This window comes from Pristiophorus japonicus, chromosome 10 (assembly GCF_044704955.1).
Source record: "Pristiophorus japonicus isolate sPriJap1 chromosome 10, sPriJap1.hap1, whole genome shotgun sequence".
Lineage (NCBI taxonomy): Eukaryota > Metazoa > Chordata > Chondrichthyes > Pristiophoridae > Pristiophorus > Pristiophorus japonicus.
Window position 1 is genome coordinate 60,859,155 of NC_091986.1, and position 22,961 is coordinate 60,882,115.

At 47.8% G+C, this 22,961-nt stretch overlaps 1 protein-coding gene across 5 annotated transcripts in view; it reads left to right on the top strand.

Annotated features, from left to right (window-relative positions):
• LOC139274997 (uncharacterized) overlaps positions 1-22,961 on the top strand; it is a 288,146-nt gene that overhangs the window by 26,850 nt on the left and 238,335 nt on the right. For all 5 annotated transcript variants that reach the window (XR_011595646.1, XM_070891824.1, XM_070891828.1 and 2 more), the window contains exons 2-3: positions 2,597-2,663; positions 2,786-2,870. Coding sequence is in view for 4 of the 5 variants with exons in the window: in XM_070891824.1 (XP_070747925.1) it covers positions 2,597-2,663; positions 2,786-2,870 (152 nt within the window). In the remaining variant the exon portion in view is untranslated. The remainder of the gene's footprint in view (positions 1-2,596; positions 2,664-2,785; positions 2,871-22,961) is intronic.

Here is a 22,961-nt window from a genome sequence, read left to right on the forward strand (position 1 = left end):
ACATTTGTCTTCACTAATCTTTTTCTCTTCACATATCTATAGAAGCTTTTGCAGTCAGTTTTTATGTTCGCTGCAAGCTTCCTCTCATACTCTATTTTACCCCTCCTAATTAAACCATTTGTCCTTCTCTGCTGAATTCTAAATTTCTCCCAGTTCTCAGGTTTGCTGCTTTTTTTGTCCAATTAATATGCCTCTTCCTTGGATTTAACACTATCCCTAATTTCCCTTGTTAGCCTTGGTTGAGCCACCTTCCCCATTTTATTTTATTTAAGACTTCCACTCTTAAAATGAGTTCTTGAGTGGCTGAACAGTCCAATACGAGAACCACAGAATCTGTCACAGGTGGGACAGATAGTCGTTGAGGGAAGGGTTGGGTGGGACTGGTTTGCCACATGCTCTTTCCGCTGTTTGTGCTTGTTTTCTGCAAGCTCTCGGCGATGAGACTCGAGGAGCTCAATGCCCTCTCGGATGCACTTCCTCCGCTTAGGGCAGTCTTTGGCCAGGGACTCCCAGGTGTCAGTGGGGATGTTGCACTTTATCAGGGAGGCTTTGATGGTGTCCTTGTAACATTTCCTCTGCCCATCTTTGGCACGTTTGCCGTGAAGGAGTTCCGAGTAGAGCGCTTGCTTTGGGAGTCTTGTGCCAGGCATGCAAACAATGTGGCCTGCCCAGCAGAGCTGATCAAGTATGGTCAGTGCTTCAATGCTGGGGATGTTGGCCTGGACGAGGACGCTGATGTTAGTGCATCTGTACTCCCAGGGGATTTGTAGGATCTTGCGAAGCCATCGTTGGTGGTATTTCTCCAGCGACTTGAGGTGTCTACTGTACATGGTCCATGACTCTGAGCCATACAGGAGGGCGGGTATTACTACAGCCCTGTAGACCGAGCTTGGTTACAGTTTTGAGGGCCTGGTCTTCAAGCACTCTTTTCCTCAGGCGGCCGAAGGCTGCACTGGCGCACTGGAGGCGGTGTTGAATCTCGTCACTACCTGTTCTTGTTGATGAGAGGCTCCCGAGAAATGGGAAATGGTCCCCGTGGTCCAGGGCCGCGCTGTGGATGTTGATGACTGGGGGACAGTGCTGTGTGGCGAGGACAGGCTGGTGAAGGACCTTTGTCTTACGGATGTTTAGCGTAAGGCCCGTGCTTTTGTATGCCTCAGTAAATACATCGACTATGTCCTGGAGTTCAGCCGCTATGTGCACAAATGCAGGCGTCGTCCGCGTACTGTAGCTCGAGGACAGAGGTTAGGGTGGTCTTGGACCTGTCCTGGAGACGGCGAATGTTGAACAGGTTCCCGCTGGTTTTGTAGTTTAGTTCCACTCTAGTCTTGTTGACTGAAGTGGAGCATGGCCGCGAAGAAGATTGAGAAGAGAGTTGAGGCGATGACACAGCCCTGTTTGACACCGGTGTAGATGTGGATTGGGTCTGTAATGGACCCGTTGATACAGATCACGGCCTGCATGTCGTCGTGGAGCAGGCGGAGGATGGTGACCAACTTTTGGGGGCATCCGAAGCGGAGGAGGACGCTTCATAGACCCTCGCGGTTGACAGTTTCAAAGGCCTTTATAAGGTCGAAGAAGGCCATGTACAAGGCCTGGCGCTGAAACCTGCATTTTTCCTGCAGCTGCCGCGCTGCAAAAATCATGTCCGTTATGGCCCGCAGGGGATGAAATCCGCAGTGCAACTCCGGGAGGAGCTCCTTGGCCACAGGGAGAAGGTGGTTGAGAAGGACTCTAGCGATGACTTTCCCAGTGGCTGATAGCGGGGAGATTCCTCTGTAGTTGCCGCAGTCGGACTTGTCCCCTTTTTTAAAGATGGTCACTATCACTGCATCTCTGAGATCTCCCGGCATACTCTCCTCCCTCCAGATGAGAGAGATGAGGTCATGCATTCATGCCAGTAGTGCCTCTCTGCCATATTTCAGTGCCTCAGCAGGGATTCCAACCACTCCAGTAACCTTGTTTTTAAGCTGTCTTATGGCTTTTTCTACCTCGTGCAGTGTTGGGGTTTTGCCGAGGTGGCGGCGGGTAGCATGCTCCGGGATGGAGTCGTGATCACTCGGGTCCAAGGCAGAGTCTCGATTGAGGAGATCTTTGAATTGCTCCTTCCAGAGGGCCCTGACTGCCTCGGTATCCTTGCTGAGTGTTTCCCCGTTCTTGGCCAGCAGTGGGGTGGGGCCTTGGGTGTTTGGACCATAGCTGATCTTGACTGCGATGAAGAATCCTCGCACATCATGGCTGTCGGCCAGCTGCTGTATCTCCTTTAACATAACAGAGCCCTATCATAGCACCACCTTCAGGTGTAACTGATACTGTAGGTAAATAATATCTATACAACAGGTTTTGCCTCAGACAAACTGCCACAGAGGTTTTCAGTGCATTTTGAAATGGAATTTTGTGGCTATATAAATAGATGTATATAGCAACAGTAGGTGTGAATTGTGTACCTATACCAGATTATCCCATTTTCATGTGCTTTTCCAAAATTAAAGGTGTCCTCCCCCTCCCAAACACTTAATTGGCACATACTGCTGCTGAATTATTAGTTGATTTTCTAGTCTGTCTGAATAAAAATGAAATGTTTGTTTATTTTTAGTGCCATTTTTGTAAAGAGGTGAAGAATCCAAAGATGGCTCAAACCAATTGGAAACATGCAATTCCTGGTAATTTTAGAATGAATGAAAATTTGACAAGCAAGTTTTATAACCAATTTCAGTGATTTAAAAGCATTTTTGACGCAATTATTGATAATTCTGACATTTCTCTATTTCACTCTTTGTTTAAGAGTCAACTGACACCGAGCAAGAGGTGGATAAGGACAACCATATGCCCATACAGAAATGGAGACATGGTTTTTATTGCATGAAAAAGTAAGTTTTAAATTTCAAAAGATATTCTTGAAAAAAAATTGGCCAAAGTATATGTTATAAATTTCTATTCACATGCTAAAATCAGCCATCCCACTGGAGCCATTTTATAATATTGTTGGTGACTTCAATCAACCAATAATCACTTTCAGGTAGTCCAAGTAATAATGGAGCTTCACAATGCAATCATGAATAACACCGTGAAGCATAAGTAACAGTCAAGTTGTGAAAGTAGTGTGTGGGCATCATTAAAATTATTTCCCATATTGCAGATTCTCGAAGGAATACTGACTTGACAAATGATCATAAAATGAATATTATGGGTAATTTTCCTGTTGCTGGCAGGAGGCAGCTTTTTGTCCAAACTAGCAATATGCAAATGAGACAGAGCAAGGACTTTGATATTTCATCCTTCCAGAATCCATAATTCAAGATAAAATTAGTGAGTGTTTAGAATCGTATTGACTAATTAAGAAGTCAGCATGGATTTATTAAGTTATTCAGATTTGACAATTTTTTTTAAAGTAAAGTGGATAAAGTGTACATGGATTTGCAGAGGCTTTTAATAGCGTGTCTCACAAGAGGGTTGTTAGAACAGTAAAAACATTTTGCATAGAAGGAAAAGTAGTTATATGGAAAAAAAGTTAGTTGAAACAAGAAACACAACTTTCAGGTAAATTTGTGTTCCTTGGAGTAGAGCAGATTTGTAAGTGGTGTATTCCAGGGGCCAGTGCTGGATCCACTTTTGTTTTTTGTATGGATAGATGATTTCGACTTTGGCATAGAGAGCATAATCTTGAAATTTGTTGATCTAAAAGTAAGGGGGTATGACAAATAACAAGAATTATATAGATTTCAGAAAGTCACAGGTTAGCAGAATGGCACACAGGTGACAGATGCAACTTAATGTGGTTAAGTGTGAGGTAATATCTTTTGAAAGCAAATACAGGGAATGGGAGTATATATCCTGTGGCCCAGATTTTATGGTCAGTGGTGAACAAATGACACTCGCTGTCCGTTACTCTTACAGCTGCCCACAGACTTTTAGTGGGCTTCTGCGCGATGACTTATGGTTATTAGAGAACAATTTCAGAGGGGCGCACTCTACATGGGATCTGAAGAGGACAAGCAACAGCATGTGTCTTCAACCAGTCAGATACTTAGCCATGCAGAGTCTAAACCAGGAAGTGTAAGTTAGAATATTTAATTCAATGTCAATTCATGTACAGAAAGCAAAATTAAGACAGGGAAAGAAGGATGGGATTAAGAAAAGAGAAAGAAAAAGTTAAAAAAAAAAAAATTGGAGTAGAAATTCAGACATCCCTGGGCTCGTACAAAGTTTCTACGGATCCGGGAAGACATTGGAAAAGCCGTTTTTTAGCACGCAATGCGCATGCGCTGTAAACCGGCTTTTCCGATCCGTCAAGCTGGAGCGAGGGCATTTGTACGTGCAAGATTGCGATATTTACGCATATCTTGTCCAGCAAATGTCCTCACAAATCTTGCGCCTGGAAAAGCAGGTGCATAGCCTACTTTTACTGGAGCAAGTGTTTTAAAACATACAAAAACATATTAAAATAAATTTATGAAAACAGGTTTTATTGTTTAAAACCCTTCCCACTACGGTAAGTTTATTTTAAGGCATAATTAAAAAAACTTTTTTATAAATTGGGAAAATATTTTTTTTATAAGACAATAATTTTAATTTAAGTGAATCTTAAATGTGTAGTGTACATTTTCTATTTTTTATTAGTATTTTGGGGGGTTTCTCATTCATAATAATAGGAGTTGTAGACTTGCGCGCGCAGGGAGAGGAGGCCCGCGGATCGGGAACTCGAGCGGGCGCAGCAGCTTCAGGTAGGTGCGCATTTTTTCTCTAAAATCTAGTCGAATGCCCTCGGGAAGGAGAAAGCAGAATTTCTGCGCCATTAAAATTGTAATTAAAGGATGCGCATATTTGCAATACAACATGCTCTGATTGGCTTTCCATGATCACATGACCTGATTGTTGATTGGTCCCCTTGGAGGATAAGACACACCTAACAGTTTCTCTGGAATGTGTAATTAGAACCACCCTGCCCAAGTTCTCAGTGGCTTTGGAGCGTAATTTGAGCCATTCCAACTGTCATCTCTAGACAAGATAGAGCAGCCCAAGCTCCTGACCCATCCCAGCCCAAGCTCCTGACCCATCCTGTATAGTTGCTTTTGTACTCCATCCCTCTCGCAATGAAAGCCAACATTCCATTCGCCTTCCTGATTACCTGCTGCACCTGCAAACTAACTTTTTGGGATTCATGCACAAGGACCCCCAGGTCCTGCTGCACCGCAGCATGTTGTAATTTCTCCCCGTTCAAATAATATTCCCTTTTACTGTTTTTTTTTCCAAGGTGGATGACCTCACATTTTCCGACATTGTATTCCATCTGCCAAACCTTAGCCCATTCACTTAACCTATCTAAATCTCTTTGCAGCCTCTCTGTGTCCTCTACACAAACCGCTTTCCCACTAATCTTTGTGTCATCTGCAAATTTTGTTACACTACACTCTGTCCCCTCTTCCAGGTCATCTATGTATATTGTAAACAGTTGTGGTCCCAGCACCGATCCCTGTGGCACACCACTAACCACCGATTTCCAACCCGAAAAGGACCCATTTATCCTGGCTCTCTGCTTTCTGTTAGCCAGCCAATTCTCGATCCATGCTAATACATTTCCTCTGACTCCGCGTACCTTTATCTTCTGCAGTAACCTTTTGTGTGGCACCTTATCGAATGCCTTTTGGAAATCTAAATACACCACATCCATCGGTACACCTCTATCCACCATGCTCGTTATATCCTCAAAGAATTCCAGTAAATTAGTTAAACATGATTTCCCCTTCATGAATCCATGTTGCGTCTGCTTGATTGCACTATTCCTATCTAGATGTCCTGCTATATCTTCCTTAATGATAGCTTCAAGCATTTTCCCCACTACAGATGTTAAACTAACCGGCCTATAGTTACCTGCATTTTGTCTGCTCCCTTTTCTAAACAGAGGTGTTACATTAGCTGCTTTCCAATCGGCTGGTACCTCCCCAGAGTCCAGAGAATTTTGGTTATAACAAATGCATCTGCTATAACCTCCGCCATCTCTTTTAATACCCTGGGATGCATTTCATCAGGACCAGGGGACTTGTCTACCTTGAGTCCCATTAGCCTGTCCAGCGCTACCTCCCTAGTGATAGTGATTGTCTCAAGGTTCTCTCTTCCCACATTCCCGTGACCAGCAATTTTTGGCATGGTTTTTGTATCTTCCACTGTGAAGACTGAAGCAAAATAATTGTTTAAGGTCTCAGCCATTTCCACATTTGCCATTATTAAATCCCCCTTCTCATCTTCTAAGGGACCAACATTTACTTTAGTCACACTCTTCCGTTTTATATATCGGTAAAAGCTTTTACTATCTGTTTTTATGTTTTGCGCAAGTTTACTTTCGTAATCTATCTTTCCTTTCTTTGCTGTCATTTAAAATTTTCCCAATCTTCTAGCTTCCCACTAACCTTGGCCACCTTATATGCATTGGTTTTTAATTTGATACTCTCCTTTATTTCCTTGGTTATCCACGGCTGGTTATCCCTTCTCTTACCGCCCTTTTTCACTAGAATATATTTTTGTTGAGCACTATGAAAGAGTTCCTTAAAAGTCCTCCACTGTTCCTCAATTGTGCCACCGTTTCATCTGTGTTCCCAGCCTACATTAGCTAATTCTGCCCTCATCCCACTGTACTCCCCTTTGTTTAAGCATAGTATGCTCATTTAAGACACTACTTCCTCACCCTCAATCTGTATTACAAATTTAACCATACTGTGATCACTCATTCCGAGAGGATCTTTTACTAGGAGATCGTTTATTATTCCTGTCTCATTACACAGGACCAGATCTAAGATAGCTTGCTCCCTTGTAGGTTCTGTAACATACTGTTCTGAGAAACAATCCAGTATGCATTCTATGAATTCCTCCTCAAGGCTGCCCAGTGCGATTTGATTTGACCAATCGATATGCAGGTTAAAATACCCCATGATTACTGCCGTTCCTTTTTCACATGCTTCTTTTATTCCCTTGATTATTGTCTGCCCCAACGCGAAGTTATTATTTGGGGGCCTATAAACTACGCCCACCAGTGACTTTTTCGCCTTACTATCTCTAATCTCCACCCACAATGATTCAACATTTTGTTCATTCGAGCCAATATCATCTCTCACAACTGCCCTGATATCACCGCAAGCTCCCACAAACAGCAACGTGATTTTGTTTTTTTAAATGGATTTTTTGTGATGTTGATTGAGGGATAAGGTAGATAAGGCGAATGCAGTAGATGGGATATATTTGGATTTCCAACAGGCCTTCAATAAGGTATTACATAATAGATTCATGACTAAAGTTGGAGCATGTGGAGTCAGGGAATAAGTAGTAGAATGGAGAGCAAGCTGGTTACAAAATAGAAAACCGAGTAGGGGGTTAAAGGTAGTTACTCAGATTGATAATAGATGGTAAGTGGTGTTCTACAATGAGGTGCTGGTACCACTGTTCACCATTTATGTAAATGATTTGGACTTGGGAATTGGAAGTATAATTTCAAAATTTGCAGACACCAAATTGGGGGGTATAGTTAATACAGAGGAGGATTTCAACAAAATACAGGGAGACAATAATAAATTTGCAGAATGGGCATGTAATTGGCAAATTAATTTCAATATAAACAAGTGTGCGATGGTACATTTTAGTAGGAAGAATAAGGAGGTCATATAGTCCTTGGAAAACATGTATCTAAATGGGGTAGAGAAGCAGAGGGATCTGGGCGTATAGTTACACAAATCACTAAGTAGCAACGGAGGTTAATAAGGCTATTAAAATAAAGCACTTGGGTTCAATTCTAGAGGGATAGAGTTGAAAAGCAGAGAAATCATGTTAAACTTGTATAGTACCCTTGGTTTGATCAGATTCGGAGTACTGTACACAATTCTGGTCTCCATATTATAAAAAGGATATAGAGGGACTGGCGAAGGTGCAAAAAAGATTCACAAGAATGGTACCAGAACTATGAGGTGAAACCTATCGGGGGGGGGGGGGGTGGGCGGGGAATGAACAGACTGTGGTTCTTTTCTTTAAGAATATGAAAAAGTTTGATTGGGTAGAAAGAGTGAAGATGTTTCCACTTGTGGGCGAAACCAAGACGAGAGCCAACAACACAACAAAGAGTGCTGAGAAATAGTTGCTTTTTCTGGGCCTAAGAGAAGGAAATGGGCACTACGGATGCCATTTTGAGCTTCGGAGGAAGCGTGGAGAATTAGTTGAGAGTTATTTAGGCCCCAAGTTTCGGCTTGAGTTGCTCCTGTTTTTTTTGTAGCAACTGGTTTGGAATGGAGTATCTTAGAAATTGCAATTCTCGGCATTTAGTTTGCTCCAGTTCGAGTCAGTTAGAACAGTTTCACCTTGCAACAGAATTTTTTTTTCAAAAGGGGTCGTGTCCGGCCACTTACGCCTGTTTTGAAAGTTTAGGCAGTGAAAACTTACTCCAAACTAACCGAATGGAGTAAGTGTAGATTTTTGTACGCTCAGAAAAACCTTGCGTACACTTTACAGATCAGGCGTAGGTTACAAATTAGGCGGAGGGAACAGGGGCGGGGCGGGGCGGGCGGTGAAGAGAAGTAATTAAATTCTACAATCATTCAACAGTCATACTTATACAAATAAAGATCCAACCTGAATAAAAATTTATAAACAAAGCAAAGATTAAATATTCCATCTTCCTACCTGTGTGAAACAGCAGCAGCCTTCGAGCTGTGAAGACTGAGGCCGTTCGGCCAGGGGATAGGGTTGACGTCAAGCCACAGCGACGGCAGCAGCAGCCTCCGAGGTACGAAGACTTTGGTCGTTCGGCCAGGGGATAGGGGCGGCGTCAGGCCACAGCGGATGGCAGTAGAATCCGGCAGCAGTAGGCTCCGAGCTGTGAAGACTTGGGCCGTTCGGCCAGGGGTCCACAAGACAAATCTTCACATTTCCTCTAGTCCCTTTAAAAATGGCCGAGTGCCAATGTTTATGTGCCACTGCGCGTGTGCGCTCCAACGCGCACGTGCAGGGATGCTGGCACGACGTTGCCTTATTTAAATTAGCCCCGCCCCCCACTACTTGTAAAATCGCCGTGAATCTCTTGCTCCGCCACCCCCCCGCCCAGCTGTTCTGCGCGCACCGCACCAAGCTGCTGGAGACCTGCAGGGAGCCGGAGAATATGCAAGTATTTTTTCGGTACTCTTTCGAGCGCGAAAAACGGTCGTCCAGGTCGGGGCCGAAATTTGGGCCCTTCGAGAGTTAAATTGAAGATAATTGTACTCAGAATATTGGGACAGGGAATATAAATAAATATTATCAAGTTATTTTTGGTAAATAGTTTTTATATATTGAAATTATTTTGTAAATCGTCTTTACAAAGTGAAGTTATTTACTGATATTGTTGGGGCCTATCAAACTGACTGGTATACAGCGTAGAGAGTACAGAGAATGCAGAGTACACTGATGAGAGTATAGAGTAGAGAGATTATTAAAATTAGTAAAAGTAATTATCGATAATGATGGGGCCCATGCTTTCCCTGCCTTTAATTGCAACTGCTCACACATTGATTACTGAAAGGATGTGCAAAGTCCTTACACAATACCACAAATCCACACGAGACACATTCTGTGGACAAGGTCACTCCATGACCTGAACCTTTATTCACCGGACCAAGAAGGGATGACCCTGCGTGGGACCTCCCTTTTTATATACCTGGGTGACCAGGTGAGTAGTGTCTCCCACAAGTTCACCCCCTGTGGTCAAGGTGTGCATTTCTTACGTATATACAGTGTTGTTACATAAAGGTTACATATATGACATCACCTCCCCCTCAACATCTTATTGGGATCATAGGTTAAGTCTCTCGGGTGGTCTGCACTCTCGCGTGGAGCGCTGCAGTTGGGGCTCTGGTTGTTGAGCCTTGGTATGCGTGTCTGTCACCTGTGGTGGTTCCGGCCTGTCCGTGCATGCTGCTGAATGTTCTTGTTGCTCGTTCACTGGCGGTGGTGTGAATACCATCTCATGATCTTCCTCAGTGTCCATGCTGAACCTTTTTTTCACTTGGTCCAGATGCTTGCGGCATATCTGCCCATTGTTAAGTTTAACCACTATGACCCTATTCCCCTCTTTGTCTATTACGGTACTCTCGAGCCATTTGGGCCCCAAAGCGTGATTGAGAACAAATACGGGGTCATCAATTTCTATACATCTCCCCCTTGACTTTCGGTCACGGTACTCGTTTTGGGACAGGCGCTTGCCCTCAACAATGTCGGACAGGACTGGATGAATGAGGGACAACCGAGTTTTGAATGTTCGTTTCATGAGTAGCTCCGCGGGCGGGACCCCCGCGAGTGAGTGCGGTCATAGAAACATAGAAACATAGAAAATAGGTGCAGGAGTAGGCCATTCGGCCCTTCTAGCCTGCACCGCCATTTCTAACCTGTCTAACCCCATCAGAATTTTAAACGTTTCTATGAGGTCCCCTCTCATTCTTCTGAACTCCAGTGAAAACAAGCCCAGTTGATCCAGTCTTTCTTGATAGGTCAGTCCCGCCATCCCGGGAATCAGTCTGGTGAACCTTCGCTGCACGCCCTCAATAGCAAGAATGTCCTTCCTCAGGTTAGGAGACCAAAACTGTGCACAGTACTCCAGGTGTGGCCTCACCAAGGCCCTGTACAACTGTAGCAACACCTCCCTGCCCCTGTACTCAAATCCCCTCGCTATGAAGGCCAACATGCCATTTGCTTTCTTAACCGCCTGCTGTACCTGCATGCCAACCTTCAATGACTGATGTACCATGACACCCAGGTCTCTTTGCACCTCCCCTTTTCCTAATCTGTCACCATTCAGATAATAGTCTGTCTCTCTGTTTTTACCACCAAAGTGGATAACCTCACATTATACTTCATCTGCCATGCATTTGCTCACTCACCTAACCTATCCAAGTCGCTCTGCAGCCTCATAGCATCCTCCTCGCAGCTCACACTGCCACCCAACTTAGTGTCATCTGCAAATTTGGAGATACTACATTTAATCCCCTCGTTAAATCATTAATGTACGTGTAAACAGCTGGGGCCCCAGCACAGAACCTTGCGGTACCCCACTAGTCACTGCCTGCCATTCTGAAAAGTCCCCACTTACTCCTACTCTTTGCTTCCTTTCTGACAACCAGTTCTCAATCCATGTCAGCACACTACCCCCAATCCCATGTGCTTTAACTTTGCACATTAATCTCTTGTTGAAAGCCTTCTGAAAGTCCAAATATACCACATCAACTGGTTCTCCCTTGTCCACTCTACTGGAAACATCCTCAAAAAATTCCAGAAGATTTGTCAAACATGATTTCCCTTTCACAAATCCATGCTGACTTGGACCTATCATATCACCTCTTTCCAAATGCACTGCTATGACATCCTTAATAATTGATTCCATCATTTTACCCACTACCGATGTCAGGCTGACTGGTCTATAATTCCCCGTTTTCTCTCTCCTTTTTTAAAAAGTGGGGTTACATTGGCTACCCTCCACTCCATAGGAACTGATCCAGAGTCAATGGAATGTTGGAAAATGACTGTCAATGCATCCACTATTTCCAAGGCCACCTCCTTAAGTACTCTGGGATGCAGTCCATCAGGCCCTGGGGATTTATCGGCCTTCAATCCCATCAATTTCCCCAACACAATTTCCCGACTAATAAGGATTTCCCTCAGTTCCTCCTCCTTACTAGACCCTCCGACCCCTTTTTTATCCGGAAGGTTGTTTGTGTCCTCCTCAGTGAATACCGAACCAAAGTACTTGTTCAATTGGTCCGCCATTTCTTTGTTCCCCGTTATGACTTCCCCTGATTCTGACTGCAGGGGACCTACGTTTGTCTTTACTAACCTTTTTCTCTTTACATATCTATAGAAACTTTTACAATCCGTCTTAATGTTCCCTGCAAGCTTCTTCTCGTACTCCATTTTCCCTGCCCTAATCAAACCCTTTGTCCTCCTCTGCTGAGTTCTAAATTTCTCCCAGTCCCTGGGTTCGTTGCTATTTCTGGCCAATTTGTATGCCACTTCCTTGGCTTTAATACTATCCCTGATTTCCCTTGATAGCCACGGTTGAGCCACCTTCCCTTTTTTATTTTTACGCCAGACAGGAATGTACAATTGTTGTAGTTCATCCATGCGGTCTCTAAATGTCTGCCATTGCCCATCCACAGTCAACCCCTTCAGTATCATTCGCCAATCTAACCTAGCCAATTCATGCCTCATACCTTCAAAGTTACCCTTCTTTAAGTTCTGGACCATGGTCTCTGAATTAACTGTTTCATTCTCCATCCTAATGCAGAATTCCACCATATTATGGTCACTCTTCCCCAAGGGGCCTCGCACAACGAGATTGCTAATTAATCCTCTCTCATTACACAACACCCAGTCTAAGATGGCCTCCCCCCAAGTTGGTTCCTCGACATATTGGTCTAAAAAACCATCCCTTATGCACTCCAGGAAATCCTCCTCCACCGTATTGCTTCCAGTTTGGTTAACCCAATCTATATGCATATTAAAGTCACCCATTATAACTGCTGCACCTTTATTGCACGTACCCCTAATTTCATGTTTGATGCCTTCCCCAACATCACTACTACTGTTTGGACCTATAGGCCAGCAGGAGGCGTGATAGGTGGCATTGAAGGGAGAGTCCTTGAATCCGGACCATGCCTGGCTTTACGATTTGGACTGCACGTTCCGCCTGGCCATTGGAGGTCGGCTTGAATGGTGCTGTCCTGACATGTTTAATGCCATTACCCGACATGAACTCCCGGAATTCGTAGCTTGTGAAACATGGGCCATTATCGCTAACAAGGATGTCTGGCAAGCCGTGGGTTGCAAAGACCGCGCGCAGACTCTCCACGGTGGTGGATGTCGTGCACGAATTCAAAATGATGCACTCGATTCATTTCGAGTACACATCAACCACAATGAGAAACATTTTTCCCATGAACAGGCCCGCGTAGTCTACGTGAATACGTGACCATGGCCTGGTGGGCCAGGGCCATGGGCTGAGCAGGGCCTCCCTGGGAGCATTACCTAGCTGGGCACACATCGTGCACCTGCGAATACAGTGTTCTAGGTCTGAATCAATTCACGACCACCATACATGTGACCGGGCAATGGCCTTCATCAGCACGATGCCCGGGTGCTCGCTGTGGAGTTCCCTGACGAATGCTTCCCTGCCCCTCTGGGGCATGACTACCCGGCTGCCCCATAATAGGCAGTCGGCTTGGATGGAGAGCTCATCCATCCGTCTGTGAAACGGACTGACTTCCTCAGGGCATGCTCCGTGTGCGGGTGCCCAATCCCCGGTCAGGACACATTTCTTAATCAAGGATAGGAGGTGTCGAAATCTCGACCTCCGAAAAGAATGACTCCGACACTTACAGCTCCGGTAGAAGTTTCCTTTTTAATTTACTTGCTCGCAAGGGGTAGGTTTCACTCAGTCAAGGGCTAAATGAACACCTCCGAAATGGTTCAGTTTAACAAGATATTTATACAGTAAAACCAAAGTTCTGGCCTCTCCCTGTGTATTGCTCTGTCTCACAGTCAGTGAATACAGATAAAGAGTTAATTACTATATCCTGGTCCTGACATGGTGTCCAGATATTTCCTTTTGTCAGGGTTATCAGAAAGCCAAACGGCCATTACTCCATGAGTCATAGGTAATGGGCTATCACCTGTCTTGTATTGTGTCAGGATTGTTTCAATTTCCTGGTCAGTTTATCTGTTTGCATCAAATGGATGAGGTCTCGGAAAGAGATAATGGCTAGAAGATAAGGGTGGGGTGACATGGAACTCCTGTAGTGTAGACAATAGGAAAGCACCATGGGGGGTTACTTGTCTCAGCATGACTTGTCTCCTAGCTGTCTGATGGCCATCAGCCATCTAACAGCAGGTTTAGCTGTTTATGCAAGCTGACTGCTAAAATGCAGAAAGTTCTGGAAGGGCCAGGACTCCATTTTAATCAAAAGGCACACAAATACCGTATGGTATCAGCTTAGATAAAAATACTTTCCACAGAGGGAATCTCTGTTGGTCCAGATTTTGATCTGGCGGGCTGTGATGGGGGAGCCTTCCCTGTCAAAGGCATCGACAGCCATGACCATCTCAGCACTTTGCTCCGCTGCCCCCTCGGTGGTGGCCAGTGGAAGCCTGCTGAGTGCGTCAGCGCAATTTTCAGTGCCAGGCCGGTGTCGGATGATGTAGTCATACGCAGCGAGCGTGAGAGCCCATCGCTGTATGCGAGCTGATGCGTTGGCATTGATAGCCTTGCTGTCTGACAGCAGGGATGTTAATAGCTTGTGGTCCGTTTCTAATTCGAACCTCCTGCCAAAAAGGTACTGATGCATCTTTCTCACCCCATAGACACATGCGAGTGCTTCCTTCTCAACCAACCCATAACCCCGTTCAGCTTGAGAGAGCGACCTGGAGGCATAAGCCACAGGTTGTAGTTGGCCCTCAGTGTTACCCTGCTGCAACATGCATCCAACCCCATAGGACGATGCATCACATGTCAGAACCAATTTTTTACGGGGGTCGTACAGGGTCAACAACTTATTTGAACAAAGTAGGTTCCGCCGACTTTAAAAGCCCGTTCCTCACAGTCCCCCCAAAACCAATCACAACCCTTACGCAGGAGCACATGTAGCATCTCCAACAATGTGCTTAAGTTCGACAGAAAGTTCCCGAAATAGTTCAAGAGTCCCAGAAATGAACGCAACTCCGATGTGTTGCAGGGCCTGGGTGCTCATTGAATTGCCTCTGTTTTGGATTCGGTCGGCCGAATCCCATCTGCAGCAACCCTCCTGCCCAGAAACTCGACTTCGGGAGCCAAAAACACACACTACCGGTCCAGTCGGCATAGCACCTCCTCCAGGTTGTGGAGGTGTTCCTCGGTGTTACGACCAGTGATGATGGTGTCGTCCTGAAATACGATTGTTCCAGGGATGGATTTGAGCAGGCTTTCCATGTTTCTTTGAAAAATCGCGGCCACTGATCGAATGCCAAACGGACACCTGTTGTAAACAAACAGTCCCTTGTGTATGGTGTTGGTGGTCAGTAGTTTCGATTTGTCGGCCAGTTCTTGGGTCATGTAGGCTGAGGTGAGATCCAATTTGGTGAACAGCTGGCCGCCAGCCAGCGTGACAAAAAAGTCCTCCGCTCCCGGGAGCGGGTATTGGTCTTGTAGGAACACCCGGTTGATAGTGGCCTTGTAGTCGCCACAGATCCTGACCGAGCCATCTGCTTTTAGGGCAGGAACGATGGGGCTTGCCCAGTTGCTGAATTCAATGGGCGAGATGATGCCCTCTCTCAGCAACCGGTCCAACTCGCTCTCAATTTTCTCCCGCATAACATACGGCACAGCTCTGGCTTTGTGGTGCACTGGTCTGGCGTCCGGGGTGATGCGTATCACCACTTTGGTACCTTTGAACGTCCCGACGCCAGGCTGAAATATTGACTCAAACTGCTGTCGGACCTGTGAGCATGAACTTCGCTCCACAGATGACATGGCGTGCACATCCCCCCCATTTCCAGTTCATTTCAGCTAACCAGCTCCTCCCCAACAGTGCAGGACCATTGCCCTGGACAATCCAGAGCGGCAGGCGGTTCACCGGTCCATTGTGTGTGACCACCAACATTGCACTGCCTAGCTCTGAAATGATTTCTTTGGTGTACATCCGTAATTGCGTCTCAATGCGTTCTAGTTTGGGTCTGCTGGCTTTGAGTGGCCACAGCTTTTCAAATTGTTGAACACTCATGAGTGACTGGCTGGCCCCCGTGTCCAGCTCCATGCGTACAGGGATGCCGTTTAATAGGACTTTCATCATCATGGGTGGCGTTTTCGTATATGAGCTGTGAATGTTTGCCACATGAACCCGCTGAACTTCAGCGTCCATTGATTTGTCCCAAGTGTCATCCTGCCTTGCAGACCCCTCATTTGGTTCATCCGCCTCGTATATTAGCCTGGTTACAGGCTTTCTGCACATTCTGGCTAAATGACCACTGAGGTTACAATTTCTGCAGACGAACTGTTGAAACCTGCAAGTCCTGGCAGCATGTCTGCCCCCACACCTCCAGCATGAACTGAGATTCCCATTGTTGTGAACAAAAGAGCTGTTGCCAGGCATTCCTCGCTGATTGTCCCTTTGACTGCTCTTGAGCACCCTGTTAGTAGGTGTCAGTGGCCCCATCCCAGGCAGCATTGTCCACTGAGGGGGGGGGCATAAATGTCCATTCAGCCTGCCATTGTCTCTGTTGGAGACTTACTCTATTGCTGCCTGGGGTGTCTCGAACTGCCCTTGCCTGCCTGCGGGGCTCTGTGTCGCGTTTATGATATTGACTCCCTGATCCATTGGAGGGAGAATTGCGTGCCTATATTATCTTGGTTTCCTCTTCCCCCGCCATAAAAGTCTGAGCCATCAATGCCGCTGCTTCCAAAGTCAAGTCCTTGGTCTCAATTAGCTTTCTGAAAATCCCAGCATAACCGATGCCCTCAATAAAGAAATCCCTTAGCATTTCCCCATTGCAGACGTCCGTGAACTTACAGAGGCTGGCCAAGCGCCGGAGGTCCGCAACGACATCCGGTATGCTCTGTCCTTCCCGACGTCGGTGTGTATAGAATCTGTGTCGGGCCAAGTGTACGCTGCTCGCCGGTTTGAGGTGCTCACCGATTAGTTTGCTGAGCTCTTCGAAGGTTTTGTCCGCCGGCTTCTCGGGTGTGAGCAGGTCTTTCATGAGCGCGTAAGTCTTAGGTCCACAGCTGGTCAGCAGATGAGTCCTTTGCTGCGTCTCCCAGCCAGTCCTTTGTGACAAAACTCTGCTGGAGCCTGTCAATGAAATCGTCTCCATTCTCACCAACACAGTACTGTTCATCTGTGCTGCCAGTGGCCATTCTTGTGGATCGATGATTCCCGTTTCTCGTCACCAATGCAAAGTCTTTACACAATACCACAAATCAACACAAGGCACATTCTGTGGACAAGGTCACTCTATGACCTGAACCTTTATTCACAGGACCAAGAAGTGATGACCCTGCATGGGACCTCCCTTTTTATATACCTAGGTGACCAGGTGAGGAGTGTCTCCCACAAGTTCACTCCCTGTGGGCAAGGTGTGCATTTCTTACGTATATACAGTATTGCAGTGTTGTTACACAAAGGTTACATACATGAAAGGATCAATCGAAGAGGTGGCAGAGAAATGCGTAGACTGAGACGAAGACAGAGGAGGAGACTGGACAGCCAACGAAGGTACTTGGAAAAGCAATCTTACCTGAACGTATCTGAAAATGCTTGTCTTAGGAGGCTGCGATTCCGGAAGGAGGTCATCGATGAGATATTTCAACTCGTCAAGGATGATCTGCAGTCTTGCAGCACCATCAGAACCGCACTGTCCGTTGAGGTGAAGGTTACTGCTGCCCTAGTCTTTTACGCATCGGGATCTTTTCAGGCTTCAGCTGGCGACATCTGCTATATCAGCACGCTACACACTGCTGCATTCGACAGGTGACTGAAACCTTTTACGTTCGCAGGATGGACTTCATAAGCTTCCCAATGACCAGGGAGGCACAGACCAAGAGGGCTTTGGGTTTCTCGAGAATAGCAGACTTCCCCAAGGTGCAGGGAGCAATAGACTGCACACACATTGCCCTGAAAGCACCCTTAAAGATTGCAGAGGTGTTTCGTGACAGAAAGGGGTTCCACTCATTAAATGTGCAGCTTGTTGTCGACTACAATCAAACAATTTTAACAGTGAATGCTACATTTCCTGGCAGCATCCATGATGCGCACATCTTACGTGAAAGTGTTATTCCTAACCTGTTTGTCAATCAGCCAGAAGGTCACGGTTGGATGCTGGGGGATAAAGGATATGGCCTTGACAGTTGGCTGATGACCCCTCTGTGTAATCCTGTCACTGAAGCACAGAAACGGTACAATAAAAGTCACATAGCGACTCGCAACATCGTTGAAAAGACAATTGGGGTCCTAAAGCAGCGCTTCAGATGCCTGGATCATTCTGGAGGCAGCCTGCAGTACCACCCTGATCAGGTAGCAGAGTTTATTGTGGTGTGTTGCATGCTGCATAAGCTAGCTCTAAATAGAGGACAAATAATGCCAGATTATGCTGCAGGTCCACCTCCAGAAGATGAGACAGAAGAGGCAGCTGGCGAGGATGAAGAGGAGGAACAGGCGGGAGAGGACGTGGGCGAGGACATAGGGGAGCTTAATCAGCATGACAATCGAGCACCGGTACCACCACACCTTTCCCGAAGACCAGTAGCCACGGCCGCTAAGCTTTTGCGTCAGCAGCTCATTAATGAACACTGCATGAACTATTAATTGTGGATATTCAAATGTTCAATTACGGTGAGGGTTAATCAAAAGTTTCATTTGCGTGGGGTTTCCTTGTTGTCTTTCCTGCACTGGCCTATCATCTGAATTAGTTTAAGTAAAGTTTAAAGTACTGGCAAAGTAAAAGTACTGGTAGAATGACATAATAAACAAACAAATATGCATGAAAAACTGTACGTTTGAAAACTAATGTAACTAAGAGAGAAGGCACAAAAGTTGTTGAATAAGTTGTTGAGGGAGGAGGGGGGAGAGAGAGAGAGGGGGAGGGGAGGGGAGGAGGGGAGGAGGGGAGAGATGGGGAGGAGGGGAGGAGGGGAGAGAGAGGGAGAGGGGGAGGAGGGGAGAGAGTGGGAGGGGGGGTGAGGGGAGAGGGAGGGGGGAGAGAGGGGGGGAGGGGGGAGAGAGGGGGGGAGGGGAGAGAGAGGGGGGGAGGGGAGAGAGAGGGAGGGGAGAGAGAGAGAGAGAGAGAGAGGAGGAGGGGATGGAGGGGGAGAGAGAGGAGGAGGGGGAGAGGAGGGGGGAGAGAGAGGGGGAGGGGGGAGAGAGGAGAGAGAGAGGGAGGAGGGAGGAGGGGGGGAAGCGAGAGGGGGAGGAGGGGAGAAAGAGAGGGGGGAGGAGGGGAGAGAGAGGGGGAGGAGGGGGGAGAGAGAAAGAGAGAGGGGGAGAGAGAGAGAGAGAGGGGGGAGAGAGAAAGAGAGAGGGCTGGGGGAGAGAGAGAGGGGGAGGAGGGGGGGGAAGAGAGAGAGAGGGGGAGGAGGGGGGGAAGAGAGAGAGAGGGGGAGGAGGGGGGAAGAGAGAGAGGGGGGAGGAGGGGAAGAGAGAGGGGGAGGAGGGGGTGGAAGAGCGAAGGGGAGAGAGAGAAGGGGAGTGAGAGAAGGGGAATGAGAGAGGGGGAGAGAGAGAGAGGGGGGGAGGAGGGGGGGGAGAGAGAGAGAGAGGAGAGGGGAGGGGAGGGAGGGAGAAAGAGAGGAGGGAGAGTGTCATGTATGTAACCAGCATACTACTGTAACTCTCACAAATGGAACCCTCATGTAACCACTACATACTTACTAGAAATGCACCTCTTGACCACAGGGGGTATACTTGTGGGAGACACTCCTTACCTGGAGATTCAGGTATCGAAGGGGATGTCCCTCGCAGGGCCAGCACTCCTTGGTCCCGGTAATAAAGGTGAAGGTCACAGAGTGACTGTGTCTGCTGTATGTGCCACGTGTGATTATGTATAAGAGTTAAGGACTCAACACCTGGCGACGGGAAACGGGAATCATTGAACCCAGAGGATGGCCACCGGTCATCCAGAGGAACGTTACTTTGTGGGTGAAGACTGGGACGATTTTGTGGAGAGACTCCAGCGGACCTTTGTCACGAAGGATTGGCTGGGAGAGGATGTGGCTGACAAGCGGAGGGCGCATCTACTAACAAGCTACGGGACAAAAACTTATGCGCTGATGAAGGACCTGCTCGCACCCCACAAAGCGGCCGACAAGTCTGTTGAAGAGCTCAGCCAGCTGATCAGCGAACACTTAAAACCGGCGAGCAACATACATATGGCCCGGCACCGGTTCTACACACACCGACGTCAGGAAGGGCAAAACATCTCAGACTTCGTGGCAGACTTGCGGCGCTTGGCCAGCCTCTGTAAGTTCTCAGATGCCTGCAGTGGGGAGATGTTAAGAGATTTTTTCATTGAGGACATTTGCCATGCCGGGATCTTCAGGAAGCTCACAGAACTCTAGAAGGGGCAGCATTGATAGCTCAAACTTTCACAGCGAGGTGAGAAGAGACCAAGCTAATTTACGCGAGTAGTCCTGGGTCCAACGTGGGGACGGACCAAGGAATTAACGTGATAAACGCGGCTCAAGATCTTGCAGTCAGGCAAAGGCATTTTGAAACTGCAGCAGTCAGATAAAGGCATTTTGTAACTGCCCAAGCTGAAACCGACTCTAAGGTCGGCCCCCAACAGGGACAATGGAGAGGGGAGCGGCAATTCACGCCATCAAGGGGACCATTAACACCCACCATCACAGTGTTTAGAAACAACCAAGGGAACAATCAGAGAGGAATGCCTGCTAACAGTCCTTTTGTGAACAACGATCTCAGCCAATGCTGGAGAAGCGGGGGCAGACATTATGCGAAACGCTGCAAATTCCAGCAGTTCATCTGTAGGAATTGTAATGCCAGAGGACATTTGGCTAGGGTTTGCAAACAGCTGGTAGCGAGGCTAATCTATGAAACAGAGGAATCAGACAAGGGGCTTGCAGTGCAGGACAATGCCTGGGGTAAAGCCATGGATGCTGAAGTTCAGCAGGTTCATGTAGCTGACGTCCGCAGCTCATACACCAAAACGCCACCCATGATGGTGAAAGTGTTATTGAATGGCATCCCGGTGCGCATGGAGCTGGACACGGGAGCTACCCAGTCCCTCATGAGTGCACAACAATTTGAGAAACTATGGCCACACAGAGCTAGCAGGCCCAAACTGGAACGAATTAATACGTAGCTACGGACATACACCCAAGAGATCATTCCAGTGATAGGCAGTGTAAACGTGGTGGTAACACACAATGGGTCACAGAACCAGCTGCCACTCTGGATTGTTACGGGAAATGGCCCCGCACTTTTGGGAAGGAACTGGCTAGCTGAAATGAACTGGAAATGGGGGGATGTGCACACCATTTCATCTGTGGAGCGAAGCTCATGCTCACAGGTGCTACAAAAATTCGGGTCACTGTTTCAACCCAGTGTCGGAACGTTGAAGGGCACAAAAGTAAGTATACGCATCACCCCGGACGCCAGACCAGTGCACCACAAAGCCAGAGCGGTGCCGTACGTGATGCATGAGAAAATAGAGAGTGAACTGGACAGGCTCCTCAAAGAGGGCATAATTTCGCCCGTTGAATTCAGCGACTGGGCAAGTCCCATTGTTCCTGTCCTTAAAGCAGACGGCTCGGTTAGGATCTGCGGTGACTACAAAGCCACCATCAACCGGATGTCCCTGCAGGACCAATACCCGCTCCCGAGGGCGGAGGATTTTTTTGCCACGTTGACAGGTGGCAAGCTGTTCACTAAATTGGACCTCACTTCAGCCTACATGACTCAGGAACTGGCTGAAGAATCCAAGCTTCTGACCACCATCACGACGCACAAGGGTTTATTCATCTACAACAGGTGTCCTTTTGGCATCCGTTTGGCGTCTGCCATCTTTCAGAGAAACATGGAAAGCTTGCTGAAATCCATTCCCGGCACAATCGTATTCCAGGACGACATCCTAATAACGGGTCGAGACACCAAGGAACACCTCCACAACCTGGAGGAGGTGCAACGCCAACTGGACCGGGTAGGCCTGCAACTGAAGGCGGCCAAGTGTGTGTTTTTGGCCGCAGAGGTCGAGTTTTTGGGCAGGAGGGTTGCCGCAGACGGGATCCGGCCTACCGAATCCAAAACTGAGGCGATCCATCGTGCGCCCCGGCCCGGCAACACATCGGAGTTGCGATCACTTCTGGGAATTTTGAACTATTTCGGGAACTTCCTGCTGAACTTAAGCACATTGTTGGAGCTGTTACATGTGCTCCTGCGTAAGGGTTGCGAATGGTTTTGGGGGGACTGTCAAGAACGGGTTTTCAACAGGGCGCGGAGCCTGCTTTGTTCTAACAAACTGTTAACGTTGTATGACCCCTGTAAAAAAAAAACTAGTTTTAACATGCGATGCATCATCATACAGGGTTGGGTGTGTGTTACAGCAGGGTAATGGAGACGGCCAACTCCAACTGGTGGCTTATGCCTCCAAATCGTTCTCCCAGGCAGAGCGTGGTACGGCATGGTTGAAAAGGAAGCACTCGCTTGCGTTTATGGTATGAAAAAATGCACCAGTACCTTTTCGGCAGACTGTTCGAGTTAGAAACGGACCACAAGCCATTAACTTCTCTGTTGTCTGACAGCAAGGCGGTCAATGCAAATGCGTCAGCTTGCATACAGCAATGGGCTCTCATGCTGGCTGCGTATGACTGCACCATACGGCACTGGCCAGGCACCGAAAACTGCGCTGACGCGCTCAGCAGGCTTCCCCTGGCTACCACCGAGGGGGCGGCGGAGCAAAGCGCTGAGATGGTCATTGAGGCTTTTCACACCGCAGGCTCCCCCATCACAGCCCACCAGATCAAACTCTGGATCAACAGGGACCCCCTCCTATCTATGATAAAAAGTGTGTCCTGACGGGGGATTGGGCGCCCACGCACGGGGAGAGGGAGGGGAGGGGAGGGAGGGGAGGGGGCAGAGAGAGGGAGGGGAGGGGAGGGGGAGAGAGGGAGGGGAGGGGGCAGAGAGAGGGAGGGGAGGGGGCAGAGAGAGGGAGGGGAGGGGGCAGAGAGAGGGAGGGGAGGGGGCAGAGAGAGGGAGGGGAGGGGAGGGGGAGAGAGGGAGGGGAGGGGGCAGAGAGAGGGAGGGGAGGGGAGGGGGAGAGAGGGAGGGGAGGGGGCAGAGAGAGGGAGGGGAGGGGGCAGAGAGAGGGAGGGGGAGGGGGGAGCGAGCGGGAGGGGAGGGGAGAGAGGGGGAGGGGGGAGCGAGAGGGAGGGGTGGGGGAGAGAGGGAGAGAGGGTGGGGGGTGTAGAGAGAGGG